General features: G+C 34.9%; 2 protein-coding genes across 3 annotated transcripts; both read left to right on the top strand.

Annotated features, from left to right (window-relative positions):
• The first annotated feature begins 9804 nt into the window (after positions 1-9804).
• On the top strand, positions 9805-10989 carry LOC142553541 (uncharacterized). The gene is made up of 2 exons (XM_075663874.1): positions 9805-10487; positions 10631-10989. Exons 1-2 carry the CDS (start codon positions 10082-10084, stop codon positions 10765-10767), a joined length of 543 nt encoding a protein of 180 aa, XP_075519989.1. The 5' UTR covers positions 9805-10081; the 3' UTR covers positions 10768-10989.
• Positions 10990-12194: 1205 nt separating this feature from the next.
• On the top strand, positions 12195-14839 carry LOC142553540 (histone deacetylase HDT1-like). 2 transcript variants are annotated; one of them, XM_075663873.1, is made up of 8 exons: positions 12195-12339; positions 12952-13022; positions 13102-13318; positions 13608-13664; positions 13782-13966; positions 14080-14136; positions 14211-14292; positions 14463-14839. In XM_075663873.1, exons 1-8 carry the CDS (start codon positions 12327-12329, stop codon positions 14579-14581), a joined length of 801 nt encoding a protein of 266 aa, XP_075519988.1. In that variant the 5' UTR covers positions 12195-12326; the 3' UTR covers positions 14582-14839. The 2 variants fall into 2 exon arrangements, with proteins under 2 accessions (XP_075519988.1, XP_075519987.1); XM_075663872.1 differs by having other exon boundaries at positions 12196-12339; positions 14202-14292.
• The last annotated feature ends 6534 nt before the right edge of the window (positions 14840-21373 follow it).

Raw genomic sequence — 21373 nt, 5'->3', positions numbered from 1 at the left:
CTGCCTCAACATCTGTATTACTTTCCACATCTCCTCTATCTCCGGATTCTCCTCACTTGGGAGGGGTCGCGTCTCCTCCCCCCTACTCTGACTGCCCTCCACATTCTCCTCTTGCTCCTGGCGAGCGGCTTGCTCTTCTACAAACATAGACTCTTTATTCCTCTTCATTGCCTCATCCACTGTCCGGGTGATAAATTGGCCCAACTGTTCCAAAGTCAAGTTCCCAACATTCTCATTGGGATGGGTTTGCTCGACCCTTGTATCCTGAAGGGGCTGCTCGGTTCTTGTCTCTAGACGAGGTTGTTCCTGTCTCGTCTCGAGACGCGGTTGTTCCTGTCTTGTCTCAACATGAGACTGTTCGGGTCCCCCTTGAGGACGCGATGATGCTGAGGTAGCTCTTCTACTTCCTTTCCTGCCTACCATCTCTACGTCTCAACTCAAGTTTTCCCACAGACGGCGCCAAGTGATACTCACGGGAAATTTAGGGTCCGCTCCTAGCAAGTGTCACTAGTGCAGACGCAGGGTTTTGAAATTGTCCTGAGCCTGAAATCACGAAAAAGACCGTTAAAGGGGGCCAGGAGGGTGTCCTGGCGTAGCCCCTCCGACGCTCAAGTCAGTGACTGAGGATATATAGGGGGAGCAGCTAAGGGTGCTGCTGAAAACAATATAGTGAATCCAATATCATACGCTCAAACCTGGTATTTATAAGAGAATACATGGGCCCTTGACGGGCCTGTCTTCCATTTGGGCTAGGGATGGGCCAGGGATAATGGGCTCATCCATGGTGTATCAATATATATATATATATATATATATATATATATATATATCAGATTTGTTATATTGTATAGTCCATTAAATTTAATAGTAACCAGTACCTCTCGTTCGTGATAATTATATATTACAAAAATTGTGTGAAAAAACTCAAGATAATAATAAAAATAAAAAAATAAAAAATTATATTTTTTAATAAAAATTTCTATGTTATGCGTAATATAATTATTTTAGAAAATAAATCAACATTTTTTTAGGATATGATTGTTGTACATGTTGTATAAAATTATTAAAATAAGTTTTTATGATATCTTTTAATAAAAAAAATTGAAATGTTGGAATATTTTATGTTTTGATAATTTAATAAAGTCGTTGATCTAATGAATAATTATAGAGTCTAGCCGAACTGAAATCAAGAAGAAAATTGATTGTTCAATTGTAGATATGTTTTCGAAACAAAACTGTTAACCAAACCCTACAGATTGTCTAAGTGAAACTGTTAGTGGATTAATCAATAGTAAAAGATAATAATAGAAGTCAAGTGATATAAAATGTCGCTAACAGAAGCCGAGTTGATCAAAAGACAACTGATAGAACAATATACCTTGGTAGATCAGTTAGTCTAGACAAAAGACATTCCCTGAATATCTTCTAATCATTTCTGAATAGCAAAGGTCGGTTGATGATTTGATAAGATCTTGCTTAACAGTTTTTCATCCCGTTGAATGTCAGAGTCCATGTGCACTACCCGAAGTGTATTATCTGTCAGAAAGGACAATAACATGGCACAACGATTTATGTATTTGTAACGAATTTTTATATTCTAAATGACGATAGATCAGTCAAACATGCTTAAGAGCTCTCCTTCTTGCTTCAATATTTTTGTATGTCTAAGAAAATGATCTTTGAGTTCAAAGCATTTTTTAAGAGCTCAAATGATCATAACAAACACACACTGATATTTTGTTACTTGATTCTTATAATTTCTTTTGAGAAATCTTTGTAATTGAGATTAAGAAGTTTTAATACTCATTTTTATTAATTGGGTGAAATACAAAAAGTTTTAGCTTAGCAGTTTGGTAAGACATGTTGAAATGGGCAATTTCAAGGTGTTGTAATTTTCAAAGTCTTTTAATAAAATATTTTCGTAAGAAAGAAAGTGTAACGACCATGGGCTATCCCGATCTTGGGCTCCCTCGGGGGCCTTTTCCCGTCTTGGGTTCCCACTGTAGCTCAATTGGTACCAAGTCTCTTTGAACTATATACTTATGTCAGGAGGTCATGGATTCGAGACTTGAGGAGGTATCACTCCACCATCCTGGTGTGGAGAGTCCTATGAGTAATTACGCATGGGAAAGCCCGTGAGAAAAAAGGCCCCAGTGGGAACCCAAGACGGGAAAAGGCCCCCGAGGGAGCCCAAGATCGGGATAGCCCATGGTCGTTACAGAAAGAGTGACTTAAGAATATTAAAGGCTCCGAAAAACAAACTTGTGTCATTTTCTTTTCATTTACTCTGGTTTGGATTCATACTTGATATCACAACTGTTCATACACTTGAGCCATTTTGTGTTCAATATCTGTCGACGAGCTTCTTTCCGTGCAGTCTCCAACTGCTGACTTATTGATATCAAACCAATAAGAATTATATTTCAGTGTTGCTAACCCAAGTAAAAATATTTTGAGAATTTACTGAGATTAGTTATTGACTTCCCTTCTAAAATTTGTAGAAATCATTAATTTGAGAAGAGCAGGTTCCAACATTAGTTATCCTAAGCATTTCGAGGTTAATAATATAGTAACAGATAAACTATCTACCTGTATAATATTTACAAAGAGCAAGCTACATATGGTAAAAAAGATAAAAAGACACATAAATATTCAAGACTTCTATTCAATTTTTGTTCGTTTTCGAACATCATTTAAATCGTTTTACCCTTTTATTTTTTTGGAAAAATAAAAAAAAATTCGAAGGCAAATTTTTTTTTACTGGTCAATCATTCAGTGGCATTTATAATTAAAAATATGTAAAAAAAAAAAATACAGAGTATTATTGAGTTTCAGTTATTAATGACATTGCGCATTAATTTGGTGTTTAAAAAATGACTAAAATGAAAATACATATATGTTTTTTTTTTCTTTTTCTAAAATAACAATGTCATATTTCTAAATATAGTAGCTACTTTTAATCCAAAATTTAATTATTTCAGAAATACCACTCCATATTACTAGCTATATTATTGTATAAAAATATTTGAAAACTTCAATAATACATGGGTATTATAATGCTAATCGTCGTACAAATAATTGCACGATTTGATTCGTATATTAGATCTAATTTTTTACCGAACACAAAACCTAACATACTGGTGTGCTGTCGTTGACCACCAAATTAATTCCTATTCTTTTAAATAAAAACGAGTGTAATGGTGAGTAGGGTCGAATCCCTTGGGAACGGGAGATTATTTCTTTCGAGTAAAAATGCAAATAAAAAGGGGGGAATTTTGGGATATTAATTTAAATAAAATGCTAAACTAAAATATTTCAAGAACGGAAAAACAATAAATTTGAATGACAATTAATCAACTAGAATAATGTAAAGAATTTAATATGAGACAGATCTGATTCAAGGGGATTCTACTATTTAATTATATCACTGATCATCGGCAAACAAATAATTTATTCAAGTTGTTCCAAGCAATTAACCTTAGAATTATAGGGATAGCCGCTAAAATTCTTGTGTTTTTCCTAAATTAATTGACTGAACTCAGCATCACGTCAAAACTTATCAATAACTAACTGGGCACGATAGCGTTCCATATTAATTAAAAATAGCATTTTCGTTTCGTGAAAACAGTTAATTCTAAAATCTAACAACCGAGATAGCTGCAATTGGAAGATTTAGTTCCGTCGATTTATTTAGATTAAATATATTATGGTAGCACAATACATCTAATCTATGCTACTCATGTACCAATCATTCATGACAATTACGGATCAATGAATTTATGGTTAGCAGTAAAAAATCATACATCGAATTAAATTGTCAGATTAAACGATATACAATATTCATATTATTAAATCATAAATCAACAAATACTTGGAATAAAAAGAATCTTAACTATAAGAACAAATGCCTCCAAGTGATAAATTAAACAGTAAAAATATCTCTTAAATCAGAAATAAAACTTAGCCAAATAGGGAGAGAGTTGAAGAGAAAATTTCTGCGCCCTTTTTCTTCTTCCCTTCTCGTGAGATGTTGGAATGAAAATTGGAGAAAAATTCTTCCTGCCGCCTCCTCCCTTTTGTTACGTGAATAGTGTGCTCATTTGGGTCTAAATCTTTTTTTTTTGCTGAAAAGCCCACTAACCTGTTAATTAGCCCTAATCATAAAATATAAAATAATAGATAGTATTTTATTTAGATTTTTCCTTCTTGCAATTTTCTGGAAGCTGAAGTATCGTCATAAGGCGTGACCACGCCTTATTCCAGGACTTCTTCTGGTTTGGTCATTCACTTTCAAACTCTATCTTGGAAACTTCAAATGTGATAAACATCACTTTTTTAACTCAAATTTTCTCCAAGACCGCGAAAGTTCCTCCTACAATAAAATTGCACAAAAATGTATCAATTAAACATATCGGAGGTTGGAATAATGGGAAATATAAAAATAAAAATACTAACTATTATGAGCCTATCAAAATCTCCCACATCTAAACGATGCTTGTCCTCAAGCATAAAATAGATCAACTCATTATCTCAATTTTTCGTCCTCCTTCCGCTTCCTCTACTTATGCAAAACATTTTTTCATGCAACAAGACATTTTAATTTCATAGCATCTCACAAAATAACATCATGAACAATCAATGCAATCAGAATGTGTAGAAATTAAAATGCATGGGATTTAACAACTCCTCACAAGATTCGCTCATTACGCTCATTAGTGTATAGGATATATATCAACAAACTCTCATGTCAAATGCATTGAAAATTTTTACCATAGGCTTGCAAATATATCACATCCTTCCACTAAATGAATGAATTAAAATACACAAACAAAAAGGGCTATAAATGGGTTGTAATGTGGCTAGGGGTAAGGTAGGAGAAAAGGAAACAATGAGCTATGAAATTGGAGAAATCATATGCACTTTTCACAAAAACAATTGCATCCAAATAATAACATTTTCAACCTCATTATAACATCAACAGCCCTCTTTTTTTTTTTTTTTGTTTGCTCTTTTTTTCTTTTTCACTTCGTCTACTTATCTTCTTTCTCATTCTTTTTTTTTTGTTTTTTTTTTGTTTTTTTTTTTGGTAGACGGTTACTATAAGGATTCGAGATTGACTAAATTCCGGCAATTCACACTATTTTGGATTGAGTGATGCTATGTGTGAAAAGTTTACATGATTTTCCAATTCAAGGTTCAAAAAGGGGGATAACCAACAAAAAGGATTTATCACAACTTGTAGTGTGGTTATTTTCATTCAAAGAAAAAGGCCGAGGCTAAAACTTGGTTCACTAAGGGTCTATGAATCAGGGTAGGCTAAAATAATGGCTCAGATGATGCGAAAGAAAATGGTTCGAACCTAATGCCCTTATCATTTTGTCTATACACCTAATCCATCACAAAGTGTTGACAAATACATGTATAACAATGCAGGTTCTAGAAAAATTAACAATGCAATGACAACACATAATCAAAGAAAATGGAGCATGATATCATGATTTCTCATAGGCTCAAAGCTCACCAAAGAAAAAAATATAGCAATTGTGTTAAATCCCACACACTTGTCCTCTCTAACAATCATCAAGAGCAACTTATTCATAATCCAAAATTGAGAATGCAAAAAAATTTGCACGCGAAGAAAACATCATTTTTTTTATTCGCATCGGAGGCAATCAGGGTTCAGAATAAAGAGATAACAAATGAATTAGGTGCTTGGAACTAACAACGTCACTATTTATTTTTTACTTTTATGCAAAAAATGAGAAGAAAAAAGAAATTAAAACGAGAAATAAGGCAATATACCCTCCCACACCTAAATGTGGCAATGTCCTCAATGACACAAAATTATATGCACAACATAGACAGTAAAAGCAAGCAAGGGAAGTTAGAGAACTCCCCTGAAAATTGTTGGGCATCATTGAGCAAGGTGTCCTATTGCTGTGGTGGACGCTGCTGTGAGAGAGAGGAAAAAAAAAGCATGTTAAAATTTTTTTTTATTAAATTTTTTTTATTTTATTTTTTTAGGAAAAGGAAAAAAAAGAATCTCCCAACAGTAGAGGTATTTGAATAAGGCGTGGCCACGCCTTATGTGAAAACCTCTACTGGAAATTTTTTTTTTTTTTTTAAAATCAGTAGAGGTGTTTCAACAAGGCGTGGCCACGCCTTGTGCGAAAACCTCTACAAGAATTTTTGTTTTTTTTTTTTTTGGTTTTTTTTTTGTTTTTTGTTTTTTGTTTTTGTGCAGAAGTGTTATTCTTATAAGGCGTGGTCACGCCTTGTTAGAAGACATCTTCTGCACAAAGGTAATAAAAATTGTACTATGTGAAAAAAATAAAAATAAAAGAAATTAAAAGTAATAAGGAGAAAAAAAAATGGGTTGCCTCCCAAAAGCGCTTGATTTTTAGTCGTCGGCTTGACCCTCAAAAGCACTCATTCAAAGAGTGGTTGCCGCCCAAAGTACGTGTCATATGACACCATATATGGGTCTTGGTTCCATGTGCCCTCAAGTTTGGCTTGATGTATGCAATGTAAGCTCGTCTCCTCAACAAAACGTGACTTTGAATAATAGGCATGAGATGAGAGTATCATCGTTGGCTCTTGAAGAACAAAATCTGTTGAAATCGGCAATGGAGAAAGACAAGGATCTCCTAGATTTATGTATGATAATATTATCGACGAGCTCAAATCGATAGTCTCAGGAGCTTGTTCATCTCTCAACTTCATTGGTGCCTCGTCTTCGTGTGATATTTCTTCCAAAACTTCTTCAGACTGAGGCTCAACAGTTTCCTCATTCAATGCCACGCGCTTGTTTACCATGTCATTCAATCGACCTATGATTATTTCAAGACTATATCCCTCACCTTCTTGATGCTCGAAAGGTTGGTCTGTAAAATTAGATTGGCTAATTTCTGGAGTGTATTGGTGGCTCCAACTATGCAGCGAAGGATCCCAATACTGATGGTAGTCAAAGTCGGCCATATCATTTAGCAAATATATCACACTGTCTTCACATCGACAAAGTAGTGGACTACCAGTTGTTAGTGCTCCATTAAATACCCATCTTCGTGAAACTGTATCCAAACCTTTAAGAAAAAGTCGAATAAGAACATAGTTAGAAAAATCATGATTCCTGAATTTAATTACTAAATTATTGAATCTCTCCCATGCTGCATAAAATGGCTCTCCGTTTTGTTGGGCGAAACTTGTGAATACTTGTCGATGAAACATCTCGAAGTATTTCACAACAAAAAATTCTCAAATTCTTCTTTTCTTGATGAATCACCTGTACAAGAAGAATGAGACACACAAAAAAAAAATAAAAAAAACTCGAAAATAAATAACCTTGCACCGTTCCCCGGCAACGGCGCCAAAATTTGGTGTGCTGTCGTTGACCACCAAATTAATTCCTACTCTTTTAAATAAAAACGAGTGTAATGGTGAGTATGGTCGAATCCACTGGGAACGAAGATTATTTCTTTCGAGTAAAAATGCAAATAAAAAGGGGGGAATTTTGGGATATTAATTTAAATAAAATGCTAAACTAAAATATTTCAAAAACGGAAAAACAATAAATTTAAATGATAATTAATCAACTAGAATAAAGTAAAGAATTTAATATGAGACAGGATCTGATTCAAGGGGATTCTACTATTTAATTATATCACTGGTCATCGGCAAACAAATAATTTATTCAAGTTGTTCCAAGCAATTAACCTTAGAATTATAGGGATAGCCGCTAAAATTCTTGTGTTTTCCTAAATTAATTGACTGAACCCAGCATCCCGTCAAAACTTATCAATAACTAACTGGGTACGATAGCGTTCCATATTAATTAAAAATAGCATTTTCGTTTCGTGAAAACAGTTAATTCTAAAATCTAACAACCGAGATAGCTGCAATTGGAAGATTTAGTTCCGTCGATTTATTTAGATTAAATATATTATGATAACACAATACATCTAATCTATGCTACTCATGTACCAATCATTCATGACAATTACGGATCAATGAATTTATGGTTAGCAGTAGAAAATCATACATCGAATTAAATTGTCAGATTAAACGATATACAATATTCATCTGATTAAATCATAAATCAACAAATACTTGGAATAAAAAGAATATTAACTATAAGAACAAATGCCTCACAGTGATAAATTAAACAGTAAAAATATCTCTTAAATCAGAAATAAAACTTAGCCAAATAGAGAGAGAGTTGGAGAGAAAATTTCTGCGTCCTTTCTCTTCTTCCCTTCTCGTGAGATGTTGGAATGAAAATTGGAGAAAAATTCTTCCTGCCGCCTCCTCCCTTTTGTTACGTGAATAGTGTGCTCATTTGGGTCTAAATCTTTTTTTTTTTTTGCTAAAAAGCCCACTAACCTCTTAATTAACCCTAATCATAAAATATAAAATAATAGATAATATTTTATTTAGATTTTTCCTTCTTGCAATTTTCTGGCAGCTGAAGTATCGTCATAAGGCGTGACCACGCCTTATTCCAGGACTTCTTCTGGTTTGGTCATTCACTTTCAAACTCTATCTTGAAACTTCAAATGTGATAAACATCACTTTTTTAACTCAAATTTTCTCCAAGACCGCGAAAGTTCCTCCTACAATAAAATTACACAAAAATGTATCAATTAAACATATCGGAAGGTTGGAATAATGAGAAATATAAAAATAAAAATACTAACTATTATGAGCCTATCACATACATTCGTCTTAAATTAATTTTTTTCCCAATACCTCTTTAAAATTAAAATGGATTATTATAAGGTTGAACTATTTTAATTTTCTATCAACATAATTAATTTACTTATGGACATCTATAATAATTAACTTCACACTCTTCACTGACGCTTAAGATAATATTGACATATTTATCACAATTAACTCAATTATTTATTACAATATCTTAAAAACAATTTAATTTTCTATATCTAAAATAAAATAAATATTAATTGTCTACTAGAATATTCAAATAGAAGATAAAAACTTAGTGTGAGACAGTCTCACGGGTCGTATTTTGTTATCGAGTCTCTTATTTGGGTCATCCATCCATGAAAAAGTATTACTTTTTATGCTAAGATTATTACTTTTTATGGTGAATATCAGTATGGTTGATCCGTCTCACAGATAAAGAATAATGAGACCGTCTCAGAAGATACCTACTCCAAATAGAAATATAGAATAGGTAACGGATAAGTCCTGGACTTGATGCATTATTAACCATTGATTTAATAAGTTCTGTTTAATTAATCAAATAAGTCAATGGTGCATTCAAATTGAGTTAATCAAAATGATATATTCGAAATTGCAAGCAACCAAAATAACCCAACCCCTTAAAGAAATGTACGAGTTATGAAATAAATGATCGATTTATTAATAAGTTTGGTTTCTCGTACCAACACTTTATCAAACAGGTCTGTCAACCAATGTAATTTATCAGCCTAACCTAGTTTGTTGACTATTGATTTAACTCGAAAATTTATCCAATGTACATCAAATGATAATCATAACCAGTTTCATCATCAAAATAATAATAAAAAATAAATCAAACAATAATAACCAAATTGCATTTCCTCCTCTTCTTCACCAATCAAAATTTTCTCTCAATTATAAACAGATATCTGCGAATCGTTTAATTATAATATTTAATTCAAAAATAAAATCTCTTCCCATTTTCTTACTGTATATACATATATTTGCGAATCGTTTAGTGATAATATTTCATTCAAAAATAAAATTTCTTCCCATTTTCTTACTGTATATACATATATGTATATATAAGCCCCCCTTTCCCCAAGAACCAATTATCTTACTTTTCTAGCTAACATTCGTTACTTACTCAACCCTTTGCTTCATTCCTAATTATTACAATCCTGGCGTAGGGTTATGTCCGCCGCCGAGCCCCGGAATCCTCGAGCTCTTGGCTTCCCCCGCCTCCTCTTCTTCCGCTACCGCCGCCTGAGGTGAACCGTTTTCAACTAGCAATTCCCACCCATAATTATAAAGCATACACAGGATATATATTTATATATTAACTACAATTATAGACAAAGGGCAAGCAATATAATTTCATATGCCGTCGTCTAAGATTAATCAACGGTATGGAGGTCATGAGAAGAACAAGAGGGGGAGGTTGTCGGAGAAGTCATCGTCGTTTAACGGCAGACGGTATGGGGAAGAGGCGGAAATTCTTCCGAGGCCGCGGACGGTGCCGGACTTGATGGCAGGCAGGAGAAGAGGTGGGAACACTCCGGATGAAGCGGTGGCCATGGTGAGGCCGCTGAAGCTGACCAAGTTGCTGCTGAACATCACCGTACAGAGGAGTCTTGGCCCTGTTCAAGTGTTGATCCCGCCGGAGGCGACAGTGGAGGATTTGATTGCGGCGACGCTGCTCCAGTACGCCAAGGAGGCACGCCGGCCTGTTCTTTCAACAGTTGCTCCAAGCTTTGACCTCCATTACTCCCAGTTTAGCTTGGAAAGTATGTTTTTTGTTCATTTGAATTTCGTACATTGTGTCTCGGCATATAACTTCACATGTAATTGATAGATAACTCCATGTGCCATAAAAATATCAATCAAATTCAAGTAGCTAACTGTGTTTTTTTTTAAATCGGAACTGCAGGTTTGGACCGTGACGTTAAGCTATCGGAGTTGGGGTCAAGAAACTTCTTTCTCTGCCCAAAGGCCACGGCGTCCGCCGAGGCGGAAAGTGGTGGCACGGCGTCAAGCGTCGAATACAAGATGTTCAAAGGAAGCTGAAAAGGGTAGCAACAAGAGGTTGCCTAGGCTCAATTTCATGAATTTTTCGCTCTGACCGATCAGAATTCAGGACTACCTCTGTTTTCAAGAATCTGGATAAGTTTTTAAATTCAAAAGATTGTAAAAACTTTTTGATTGATTAAAAAATTTGAAAATCTTCCAGAAAAATCAAGGCTGTAATCTTGGTCATGGAAATTTGTAATCAATAATAGAATTTGTGTCGCGCCAACAATTTCCCTCGTGGAACAAAGAAACCCGCTGGTTAGGGTGGATTAATGCAAACAACGACCGTCAAACGTCAACCATAACTTTTGTTAGGATTGTGCGCATTATTTTCGAAGAAAATGTAAATTTTATATCCAAACTAAAATAATTAGAATTTCACATTTTTATGTCATTCGTACTTTCTGACCTATCATTAAACAAAAGATAGTCAGGTCGTTTCAAAATTCAAAATTTATATAAAAATTAAATAAAATATTTTAGTAGTTTTAATAATTTTGAAAAATAAATATGATAATGATAAGAGAATTCACATATTCACTAAAATAAATTTTTATCATATTTTCCTTTAAGTGAAGATAGAGTACTTTTATAATTTTAAAGGGCTGTGGTTGATATTTTAAAAAATTGACCATAACACCAAAACAAGTTAAAATTTAATAATTTGATGATGATGATATAAATTAATTTTTTAAGTGCAATAAAAAACACGTCAGTTTAAGATCTGATAACCTTTGTAATAGTAAATTACTCAGAGCTATTTTGATGTATAGAAAATTTGTATCCATTAAAATATTTTGAATCGATAGTCACAAATCAATTTCTTCGATAAAACAGAATCGAACCACCCAAAAAATATTCATGTATATATAATATAAATGATGATTTGCTTGAAGGCGAAGTCACTCTGATGGTCACGTGAGTTGAGATAAAATAATATATATGTACCATAACGAGGATCATGAGTATTTTATTAGAGTTTTAGACTTTAGTGAATATGGAAGTTTATTATATAAGATAACTTAATCTGCATATATCTTATAGTATTTCGAAATAGTTATAAAATATGATTAGAGATGTGATATGATTTTTTTACCATAGCATTATATTTATTTATTGCAAGTTTCACAATCTACAATTTTGTCATTTTAATTAATCCAATACTTATTCAATTTTGTACCACGTCGTTTTCTTCCTAATACATTGACGTACGCGTTGCATGATTGTAAATTTTTTTTTTAGAATTAAGTCGATTTAAATCTCAATAGATATAATATAAAAATTGTAAAAATTTACAAGGGGTCATTTTGCAAATTGAAATTATTATATTTAAACAAGCCCAATTAAAAAGCCCATCCATATTTAAAACACAGCCTAAACACAAATATATCTTAGGGGGCAAAAGGCAAATTGTTTTGCCGTAACCCTTGCATCGTTTGTTTATAAAACCCTACTTAAACCCTCGTACCCTTGCTCCGCCTCTTCTCTTTCGAACTCGAAAACTTTTCCTTCCTCCCCCTCTCTGCAAGCTTCCTTGCTTTTTCTGCCTTGGTTCAATGGAGTTTTGGGGTAAGCTCCTGGTTGTTTGATTTGAATGAACTTGCGTTAAATTGTATTATGTTCAGTCATTGTTATGTTGATTGTGTTTCCCCTTTCGAATTGCAGTTTCAAGTTAAATTTTGGGTTAACTATTTGTCATTTTATATAGTATTTAACCTTTTTTTATGGAATATAAGTATGCATTCCCTTGCTTTGAAGCTTTTTTGGTATTCTTTGAAATATTAAAGCTGTTTGATCAAGTTGATGGCTCTCTTTGTGGTTGAAATATTTCGGGTCCGACCGAGCTACGAGTTTTGTCAATTAATGTTTTTTTTTAAAAATTTAGTTCCTTCTATCGGCCTGTACATAATTCTCTTAATTTTGGGTATTTCTTTTTTCTTTTTGTTTGCTTTTCCAATCATCTGGATTTATGATTTGAATTCGAAGCAACATATAGCACGTTTTAATATGAAACGGTGAATTGCCTGTTTTGAACATGGCCGTCAAAAGGTTCCTAACTGTCCCATCTCGAATTCATGTTGTTATTGATCAATTAATTTTTATATACGTATTTTTTTCCTTTAATTTTTTTTCCTTTTTTTGATGTGATTTTTCTAATTTGTTGTCTTCTTGCAATTCTAGGAGTTGAAGTCAAACCTGGTGAACCACTTAAGGTGCAACCTGAGTTTGGCAAATTGATACATATCTCACAGGTGAGAGTTGTTTCTTTCGACATAAAGTTGCCTTTCGTTATAAGCTTGTAAGTGTTGGTAATTTGACATATGTTTGCAGGCAGCATTGGGGGAGGTGAAGGATGTGAAAGGAGCCAAGTATGTTCCCCTTCGTCTGACGATTGATGCCAAGAGCTTAGTTCTGGGAGCTCTTTCAGCTGAAGAAAGAACTCAATTGATGTTTGACTTGGTATTTGAGAGAGAATTTGAGCTATCACACGACTGCAAAACCGGAAGTGTGTACTTTATGGGTTATATTGCTGATGATCCAGTTTCAGGTGCATATTTTTGGCCCATTTATAAATTGTGTTATTGCTATTCTTCCTGTAAGCAGTCAAACCCTGTTTTAAGGTGTCTCATCCTGCTTTGATTGTTTTCCCTAATTCTGTTCATCCTACCTCTATTCAATTTATGTTTTTGCCAGTGCATTTTTTACTGTATGCTGCAACAAACTATCACATGCATGTACGAGTGTCTGGGATTTGAAGAAAACTTAGAAATTAAAGTGTTCCCGAGCCTCTCTATTTTCGAGCTATGTATTATAATGCAATTGTTCTTTGTATTTAGACGAGGAAGATTTCTCGGATGAATTTGAGGATGAACCAATGGACGCACTTCTAACTGGTAATCCTCTCTCTGACCCTCAGTTATTCCCCTTTTAGAGAAGGCTGTACAGCTTTTACTATAATAACTTATCCTAGAAATGATGACTCCATTTTTTTTGTCATTTTAAAATTTTAGGGAATATCAAGCAAAATCTCGGGGATGTGAAGGATGCTAAAACTGCTGCCACCACCAAAGCTGGAAACAAGAAAGAAGGGCTACCTGTCTCCGATGAAGATGAGGATGACAGTAAATCTGATCCTGATGATGAGATAGCATTTATGAAATCAGCACGGGAGGATTTTAATGACGACTCTGAAGAAGTATGCTTTGTTATTTGTTTTTTTTTTTGACATCACACATTAGTCTATTTTCTCTTTTTAAGACATAGTATTATGTAAACTATCCATTGATTACTCTGGGAGTTGGTGTTCAGGATTCTGAAGATGACATGGATGGGAGTTTTTCCAGCGAAGAAGAAGAACCGTCGAAGGTACCAGCTCATGTATTTCTGCCATGATTGATATGATAAGAATTTGCTAATTTCTCTTTATAAAGGCACAGCAGACCAAGAAAAGGCCAGCTGATTCTGCACAAAAAGCTCCTGTTTTAAACAAGAAAGCTAAACCTTCCACTCCTAACAAAACAGGTTTCATCTTTATCCTTTTTTTTGCTGTAAACAGGGCCATTGCATGTACTTGAGCATGTCTCGAACAGCGATTAGTTCAAAAAATACACCATTAAACTTGTCCTCTATTAAAAATTACACTACCGTGTGTATCTCAAAGATAAACACAGTACTACGTAAATATTGTGTAGGTAACAAGACTGCCCATGATGCCATTCCTTTACCTTCAAAAAAACCTGGAAAAGGTCCAGCTTCCAATAAACCAAATGGAAAGAACAAGAAGTCGAATGGCCGCATGTCTCGCAAATGAAAGAAGCTATAGTGCCATCCATCTTCATCTTCCTAAACTGTCACTTCTTCTGCATTTAGCTCCTCCCTCTCAAAGAGTACTCTTCTGTTCCACCTGCGGTTGCACCGCATCATATACCACAAGAAATCTGGCTAATTGATGTTTTGGTTTAAGTTTTCTTAAATTTTTGAATGTTTAGAATCAAGAATCTTCTTTACCCTATTACCCTATTACATTTTTGGGAAAATCCGCCATGAATTAGTATTTCATTTTTGTTTACGTGTTCTTGTACTTAATTTATCTTCATTCAAGACAATGTGTTTCTCGAGAGGTAACCATTATGCCCCCAGAAAAAAATGATATCGAAATGGATCCTTTTGGGTTTGCTTTTTATTTTCTTCAAAATGGAAAAAAAACTAAATTATTGATGGCCTGGATACTTATTTAAATTCTTTAGATCCCGAATCTAGCATCTTAACTTTATTCAATTTCATGATTTGGTGAGTCCTATCATCAATTTTTTTTAGCATTAAAATCCAATTATCTAAATTTTAGTTCTCCGAAATTGAACCAAAAACTAAATCGGTTATAAGAAACTTGAGTTTACATTTGGAAAGATGAATTCGAAATTTATGAATTTTGATTATATTTTTATTGTTAAAAATGAAACAATATATTAAATCTTAAATTCATATTTTACATATTTACATAGTTAGTTATACAAAATAATATAAATTTCAAATGTTTTAATTATTAGTGAAATTGAAATACATCATATTTAACATGTAACACTATATATATAAACATGGAAGTTATGAATTTGAAGATCATATTCTTACTTATCTGAAACTATAAAAATAAATTTGAAATATATTGATATGAAATTCATCAATCAAAATGCAATCGATGAGAATTATAATATACCACCAATGCAATGAGAGAATACTAACAATAAGCTTATATAATAGATATGATCCGACAAGTACTTGTACAGTTAATTTCGAGTAATTTTTACATTAGAATTAAATATATTATTACTTGTGTAGTTAATAATTTGAGACAATGACATCTTCTCGCGGCTAAATATTGCAATTCATGTTTTAGCATTAGTATCGCCTCTCGAATGTACTATTTTCGCTGCTATTGGACCGACTCTCTTCAAGATTCCCAAACCCCTGGGCTTGAGATTTTTATATTCACTAGGAATATTTTATATGCAATTTAAATTTTAAAAAGGAAAGGAAAAAAAGAAGGATGTAAAAAACCGAAATAAACAAAATTGACAATAGAGTTTTCCGGATCGGTCGTGAAACAATTTCTTACATATATGACATGTTTCTCGACTGAAAATTTTTTGTTACTAAGGATCGTGTGTATCAAAAATAAGTAGTGTCTCGGATGTAATACTTCCTGACAACATACAACAGAATAATATAACACACAAAAAAATAACTTAATTAAAAATAACACAAAAATAATTATGCACAAGTGAACATACTTGTGTGATGTTTCAGAACAAAATAATAACGAGAAAAGAAATCGAGTTTACAAAACAACTTTTTCAATCAACAATTTGTAATGTTGTCTTCAAGTGTCCCGAGTCTTAACCCTGTTTCTGCATATCTCATTCTTCTATTGTGCATCAAATATTCTGAAATATGTAAAAAATTTATTTTATTAGGAAACAATTTTTTTAAAATATTAAATATCAAATCTAGAATTTTGAGAAATTCAATATTATAGAAAAACAAAACTCTTATGTAAAATATTATAAAAAAAGAACAAAAATTAAAAGATAAATTACCTCTTCAAGCAATGCTCATTTTCATTTTTTGTTCTGATTAAATCGAATATCATTTACAACATAACCTTTCTAGCATTCCGTCCCATTCGGGGTTTCGATGTTCCCATACAATTGTGTGGAGAGAATTTGATTCGAAATAAGTTGAAATTTCTTTTATTTAATAATTATTATTGGATAATAAATATATAATGTTATTCATTCGAATATTTAATAATAGCTATAAAATACTTGTCAATAATGGAGTGTCGTAAGAGGGACAAGTTTCCGATTCGAATTAACTCTAAGACAGCGCACAGCCGTGGCGGCGACACTTGAACTAACTAAAGTTGGGTCGGCCCACTTCGTCCCCAAATGTCACGTGAATTTGTTTTTTTACAAGCAAGAGTCTTGGAAACCCATTTGCAGTGGCCATACAACTAAAATAATGACCACACCAATATCTGCTAAATCGATACGCCGACGTTCTTTCTTGGTTCTAAATCCTAATCATTCCATTCTTTGTCAAACTTTAAATTAGAGATAACATTCGAATCAAAATTGTTTCTACTTGGAATTTGAAATGGGGCAATGTCCTATTCAAGGTGGGAACATGGACCAGAATGCAATGTCATTCTCGAGCCAGTTTTATCGTACTCATATAATGCAACTACATTAATAGCATTCAAGTTTGTCTTTAATTTTGGTTGGATACCAAATCATTAAATTAACGCCATGTTCATAAAATATGAGAATTATTTTTGTTATTGTATGTTTTCTCCCCGATATTCTTTTGACAAATTTATAAGTGTTGGTTGACCACATCGGTTAGATAAAATTTCCGAGAGTTGTATATGTTAAGATTTCTAACTCAATCCCAAAAGTATTGCGAGATGCACGAAACTATTTTGTATATTCAGAAAATGAATCAAAACTTACAGTCTTTGATACAGATCGGGCCTTTTATGTGTGTTCATGTATTTAACCAACTAACTAACTAACTCACTGATTAACCGAAGCTCTAATGAACTAACTAAGCGACTATATGCTAATATCCCCCCTCAAGATGTACTATATATGTTTTTGATAGACATCTTGGATAGTAATGTCGAGAGGGTGGAGGATGGTAATGGCTTGGTGAACATATCCGCGAGTTGTGAGGCCGATTCGAATGGGCAGCAATTTGATGGAACCATCGAGGATGCGACTTCGAACAAAGTGGCAATCTATTTCTATATGTTTGGTTCTTTCATGGAACACGGGATTATGAGCAATGTGTATGGCCGATTGACTATCACAAAATAATGTGGCTAGCGAAGAGGTATGGACGTAAAATCACGAAGTAATTGAATGAGCCTAAGTATTTCACTGGTTGTACTCGCCAAGGCTCGATATTCAGCTTCTGTGGATGAACGTGAAATTGTAGCTTGTTTCTTGGCTTTCCAAGATATCAATGCATCACCAAGAAAAATGCAAAAGCCAGTAACAGATTTTCTAGTATCCTCACATGATGCCCAGTCCGCATCTGAGAAGGCACGTAAATGATTGGATGATGAGGCCGAGAAAAATATGCCTTGTCCTAGTGTGCCCTTGAGATAACGTAAAAGGTGATGTATAGCCTATAGATGAGGTGTGCGAGGCTTAGATACGAACTGACTGAGCTTGTGCACTGCAAACATGATGTCCGGGCGAGACAAAGTGAGATAAAGAAGACGTCCAATGAGGCGAATATATTGGGAACTATCAGTCAAAAGCATTCCATCAGTGTTGTTGAGGTGAATGCGTGGTTCCATTGGCGTTGAGGTAGGCTTACCAGCCAAGAAACCAGTATCCTCCAACAGCTTAAGAGTGTATTGACGTTGTAAGAAACAAATACCACTTTGTGATCTGGCAATTTCAAGACCAAGAAAATACTTAAGAGACCCCAAGTCCTTGAGCTTAAATTGTCCCTGATGATGAGTCTTGAGGGCCTGAATAAGATTAGAGGATGGCCCTGCGATAATAATGTCATCGACGTAAACCAGCAGGGCAATGAATGAAGATCCCACGCCTTTAGTGAATAGCGTATGATCAGATTGTGATTGAGTAAAACCCGATTGAAGTAGGGCGCGGGAAAATTTAGTGTACCACTGCCGAGATGCTTGACGAAGCCCATAGAGTGACTTATGAAGCTTGCAGACAAGTTTGGGCGATGAAGTAATAACTGGAACTTGAGGGATATAGCCAAGGGGTAAATCCATATAAACTTCCTCCAATAGGTCGCCATTGAGGAATGCGTTGTTGACGTCTAGCTGAGCAAGATTCCATTGGTGGCTGGCCGCAAGAGCTAATAAGACTTTGACAGTAGCTAACTTGGCCACGGGAGAAAAGGTTTCGAAGAAATCAATACCTTCTTGTTGTGTGTATCCTTTGGCGACAAGACGTGCTTTATGTCTATCAATCGATCCATTGGACGCATACTTAATCTTGTACACCCATCGACAGCCGATGGCATGTTTTCCTGGTGGTAGGGGAACTATAGACCATGTGTGATTTGCTTCCATGGCATCAAGTTCATCTTTCATGGCTGCTTGCCATTGAGGAAGATGTTTAGCTTGATGAAAATATTGGGGTTCAAAATTTGAAGATACATTGAGTGCGAGGTTTCGATATGAAGGTGATAAAGAATCATATGAGATATAGGAACTTAAATGATATGGGAACTTAGAACGCAGCTGGGTCTTGGATTGCAATAAGTTGCAATGATAGTCACGAAGATATGAGGGAGGTTGAGAGTGTCTAGATGATGTGCGATGGGGCATAGACACTGTTGGAGTTGAAGTTGGAACCAGTGGCAGAGTGATGTTGGAGTCATTTGATGTTTGAGGCTCAACCAAAGTTGGAGTGACAGAGTCAATACGCGATGTATCCAATGATAGTGGGAGAACCACCTCAGGAAAGGGATCAATATGAAGCTTGGACATAATCGTTTTGAATGGGAATGCAGTTTCATGGAAGGTGACGTCCCGTGAAACAAATATTTCTTTGGTATTGATGTCCAGCAATTTGTATCCCTTGATGTTGGAAGGATAGCCTAAGAAAACACATGCCTGAGCTCTGGGCGAGAACTTGTCACGGTGAGCAGCCAAAGTAGAGGCAAATGCTAGACAGCCAAAGGTGCGTATCAAGGAATAATCGAATGCCTTGCGATAGAGTAACTCATAAGGAGACTTGTTGTGGGTTGTATGAGATGGTACCCGGTTGATCAAATAGGTTGCTGTCAACACACACTCACCCCAAAGTTCAGCAGCTGCATGGGATTGAAAGAATAAGGCTCTGGCAACATTAAGAAGATGTTGGTGTTTTCTCTCAACCACAGAATTCTGTTGTGGTGTCTGGACACATGATAATTGATGGATGATGCCTCTTGCCACACACAAATCTGTGAAAGCAAGTTCCTTGGCATTATCTGTACGAAATGCCTTGATCTTTTTATGAAATTGAGTATGAACCATAGTGTAAAATTGAGTGACAACTCTAGAAGCATCGGACTTGTGTGACAGTAAAAATACCCATGTGAATCTAGTGCAATCATCTACCAAGGTTAGGAAATATCGTTGATTATTAATCGTTGCAACATTGTATGGTCCCCAGACATCACAATGAACAAGATCAAAAGGGGAATCAGACATATGATGATGAGATACAAATGCAAGGCGTCGTTGCTTAGCTATTGGACAAATGAGGCAAGATTTACACTTATCTAAGTGGCCTTCTTTGTATTGTAACTGGTCTTTTAAGGTATGAAGTACTTGAACAGACGGATGTCCAAGACGATTGTGCCACGTTTCCACCGAAACTTGATTGATGGAATTGTTTTGAAGACCCGAGCTTGTATCCAGAACATAGAGTCCCTCAACTTTCCTACCATTGCCAATCATCTTCCTCGTGGTCGCCTCCTGGACAATGAATGAATTTCGATAAAAACTGATCATAGACGTAGTATTGGCAAGTAGGGAGCTGACAGACAGTAGATTGAACTTGAAGTGTGGGATAAACATGACATCTTCAAGAATTAAATGTTCACTAAGTGTAATGCTGCCGCAAAACTTAACCTCAATGGTTGTGTGATTCGGTAGAGTAACGGTGGATCCATTGACAGGGTGTAGGGAATTAAATAATGATGCATACGAGCAAATATGTCTGGATGCTCCGGAGTCAATAACCCAACACGACGGAGAAGATAAACCATTAGGAACATATGTGGATAAACATATACCTGTGGTGTGTGCGGTTTCTGAATTATTGATAGGAGTAGTAACACGTTTGTCAAGTGAAGATATCTGCTGATCAAATAGTTGTCTCAACTGGTGTAGCTGCTCATTGTTGAATCCTTGAAGTAGACTCGGAGATGGACCATCACTGGTGGGAACATGTCCTGAGGAACCACGTGTTTCAGACACTTGGTTTGCATTAGCCGCTGTGTATCGAGGTGTGGGTGTCCTTCGAAGCTTAAATCCTGGAGGATACCCATGAATCTTATATCACGTATCCACTGTATGGCCATGAATATTGCATTTTGTGCAAAATGGTCTTTCCTTTGGAAACCTCACTGGTCCTCGACCTTGGGCATGTTTCTGTGGTTGATCATTCTTGAGCGCAAATGCCATATCTCCTGTAGAAGTAGGATTTGTGACATGTGTGCCTATTGTTCGTTGCCTTTCTTCTTGAACAACCAAAGAAAAAAACCCAGTTGATAGGGGGAAGAGGATCAATTAATAGCACCTGACTTCGAATTTGGGCAAAAGAATCATTGAGTCCCATAAGAAAAGTCATGACATATTCCATATGAATGTGATCGTCCAACTTCTTTACCCCTTCACAAATGCATTTACCACAGCTACACATTGGACGAAAATGAATTATTCCCATAGAGCTTTGAGTTTTGTGAAATATACACTTACAGAAAGTTGATCTTGGCGCAAGGTCACGAGATCACGTCGCAATTGAAAAATTCTGGGACCATCACTTTGTTGAAAACGTTCCTTGAGATC

Source organism: Primulina tabacum, chromosome 8 (assembly GCF_025594145.1).
Source record: "Primulina tabacum isolate GXHZ01 chromosome 8, ASM2559414v2, whole genome shotgun sequence".
NCBI lineage: Eukaryota > Viridiplantae > Streptophyta > Magnoliopsida > Lamiales > Gesneriaceae > Primulina > Primulina tabacum.
Note: the sequence above shows the minus strand (reverse complement) of the source record. Positions and strands in the feature narration are given on the sequence as shown.

Bases quoted from the DNA above. Each gene is read 5' to 3' on its own strand.
- LOC142553540 (XM_075663872.1), top strand. The intron at 13,665-13,781 runs GTAATCCTCTCT...TTAAAATTTTAG, and splicing joins AATGGACGCACTTCTAACTG to GGAATATCAAGCAAAATCTC. The intron at 13,967-14,079 runs GTATGCTTTGTT...GTTGGTGTTCAG, and splicing joins TTAATGACGACTCTGAAGAA to GATTCTGAAGATGACATGGA.
- LOC142553541 (XM_075663874.1), top strand. From the start codon at position 10,082: ATGCCGTCGTCTAAGATTAATCAACGGTATGGAGGTCATGAGAAGAAC. The intron at 10,488-10,630 runs GTATGTTTTTTG...TCGGAACTGCAG, and splicing joins CTCCCAGTTTAGCTTGGAAA to GTTTGGACCGTGACGTTAAG.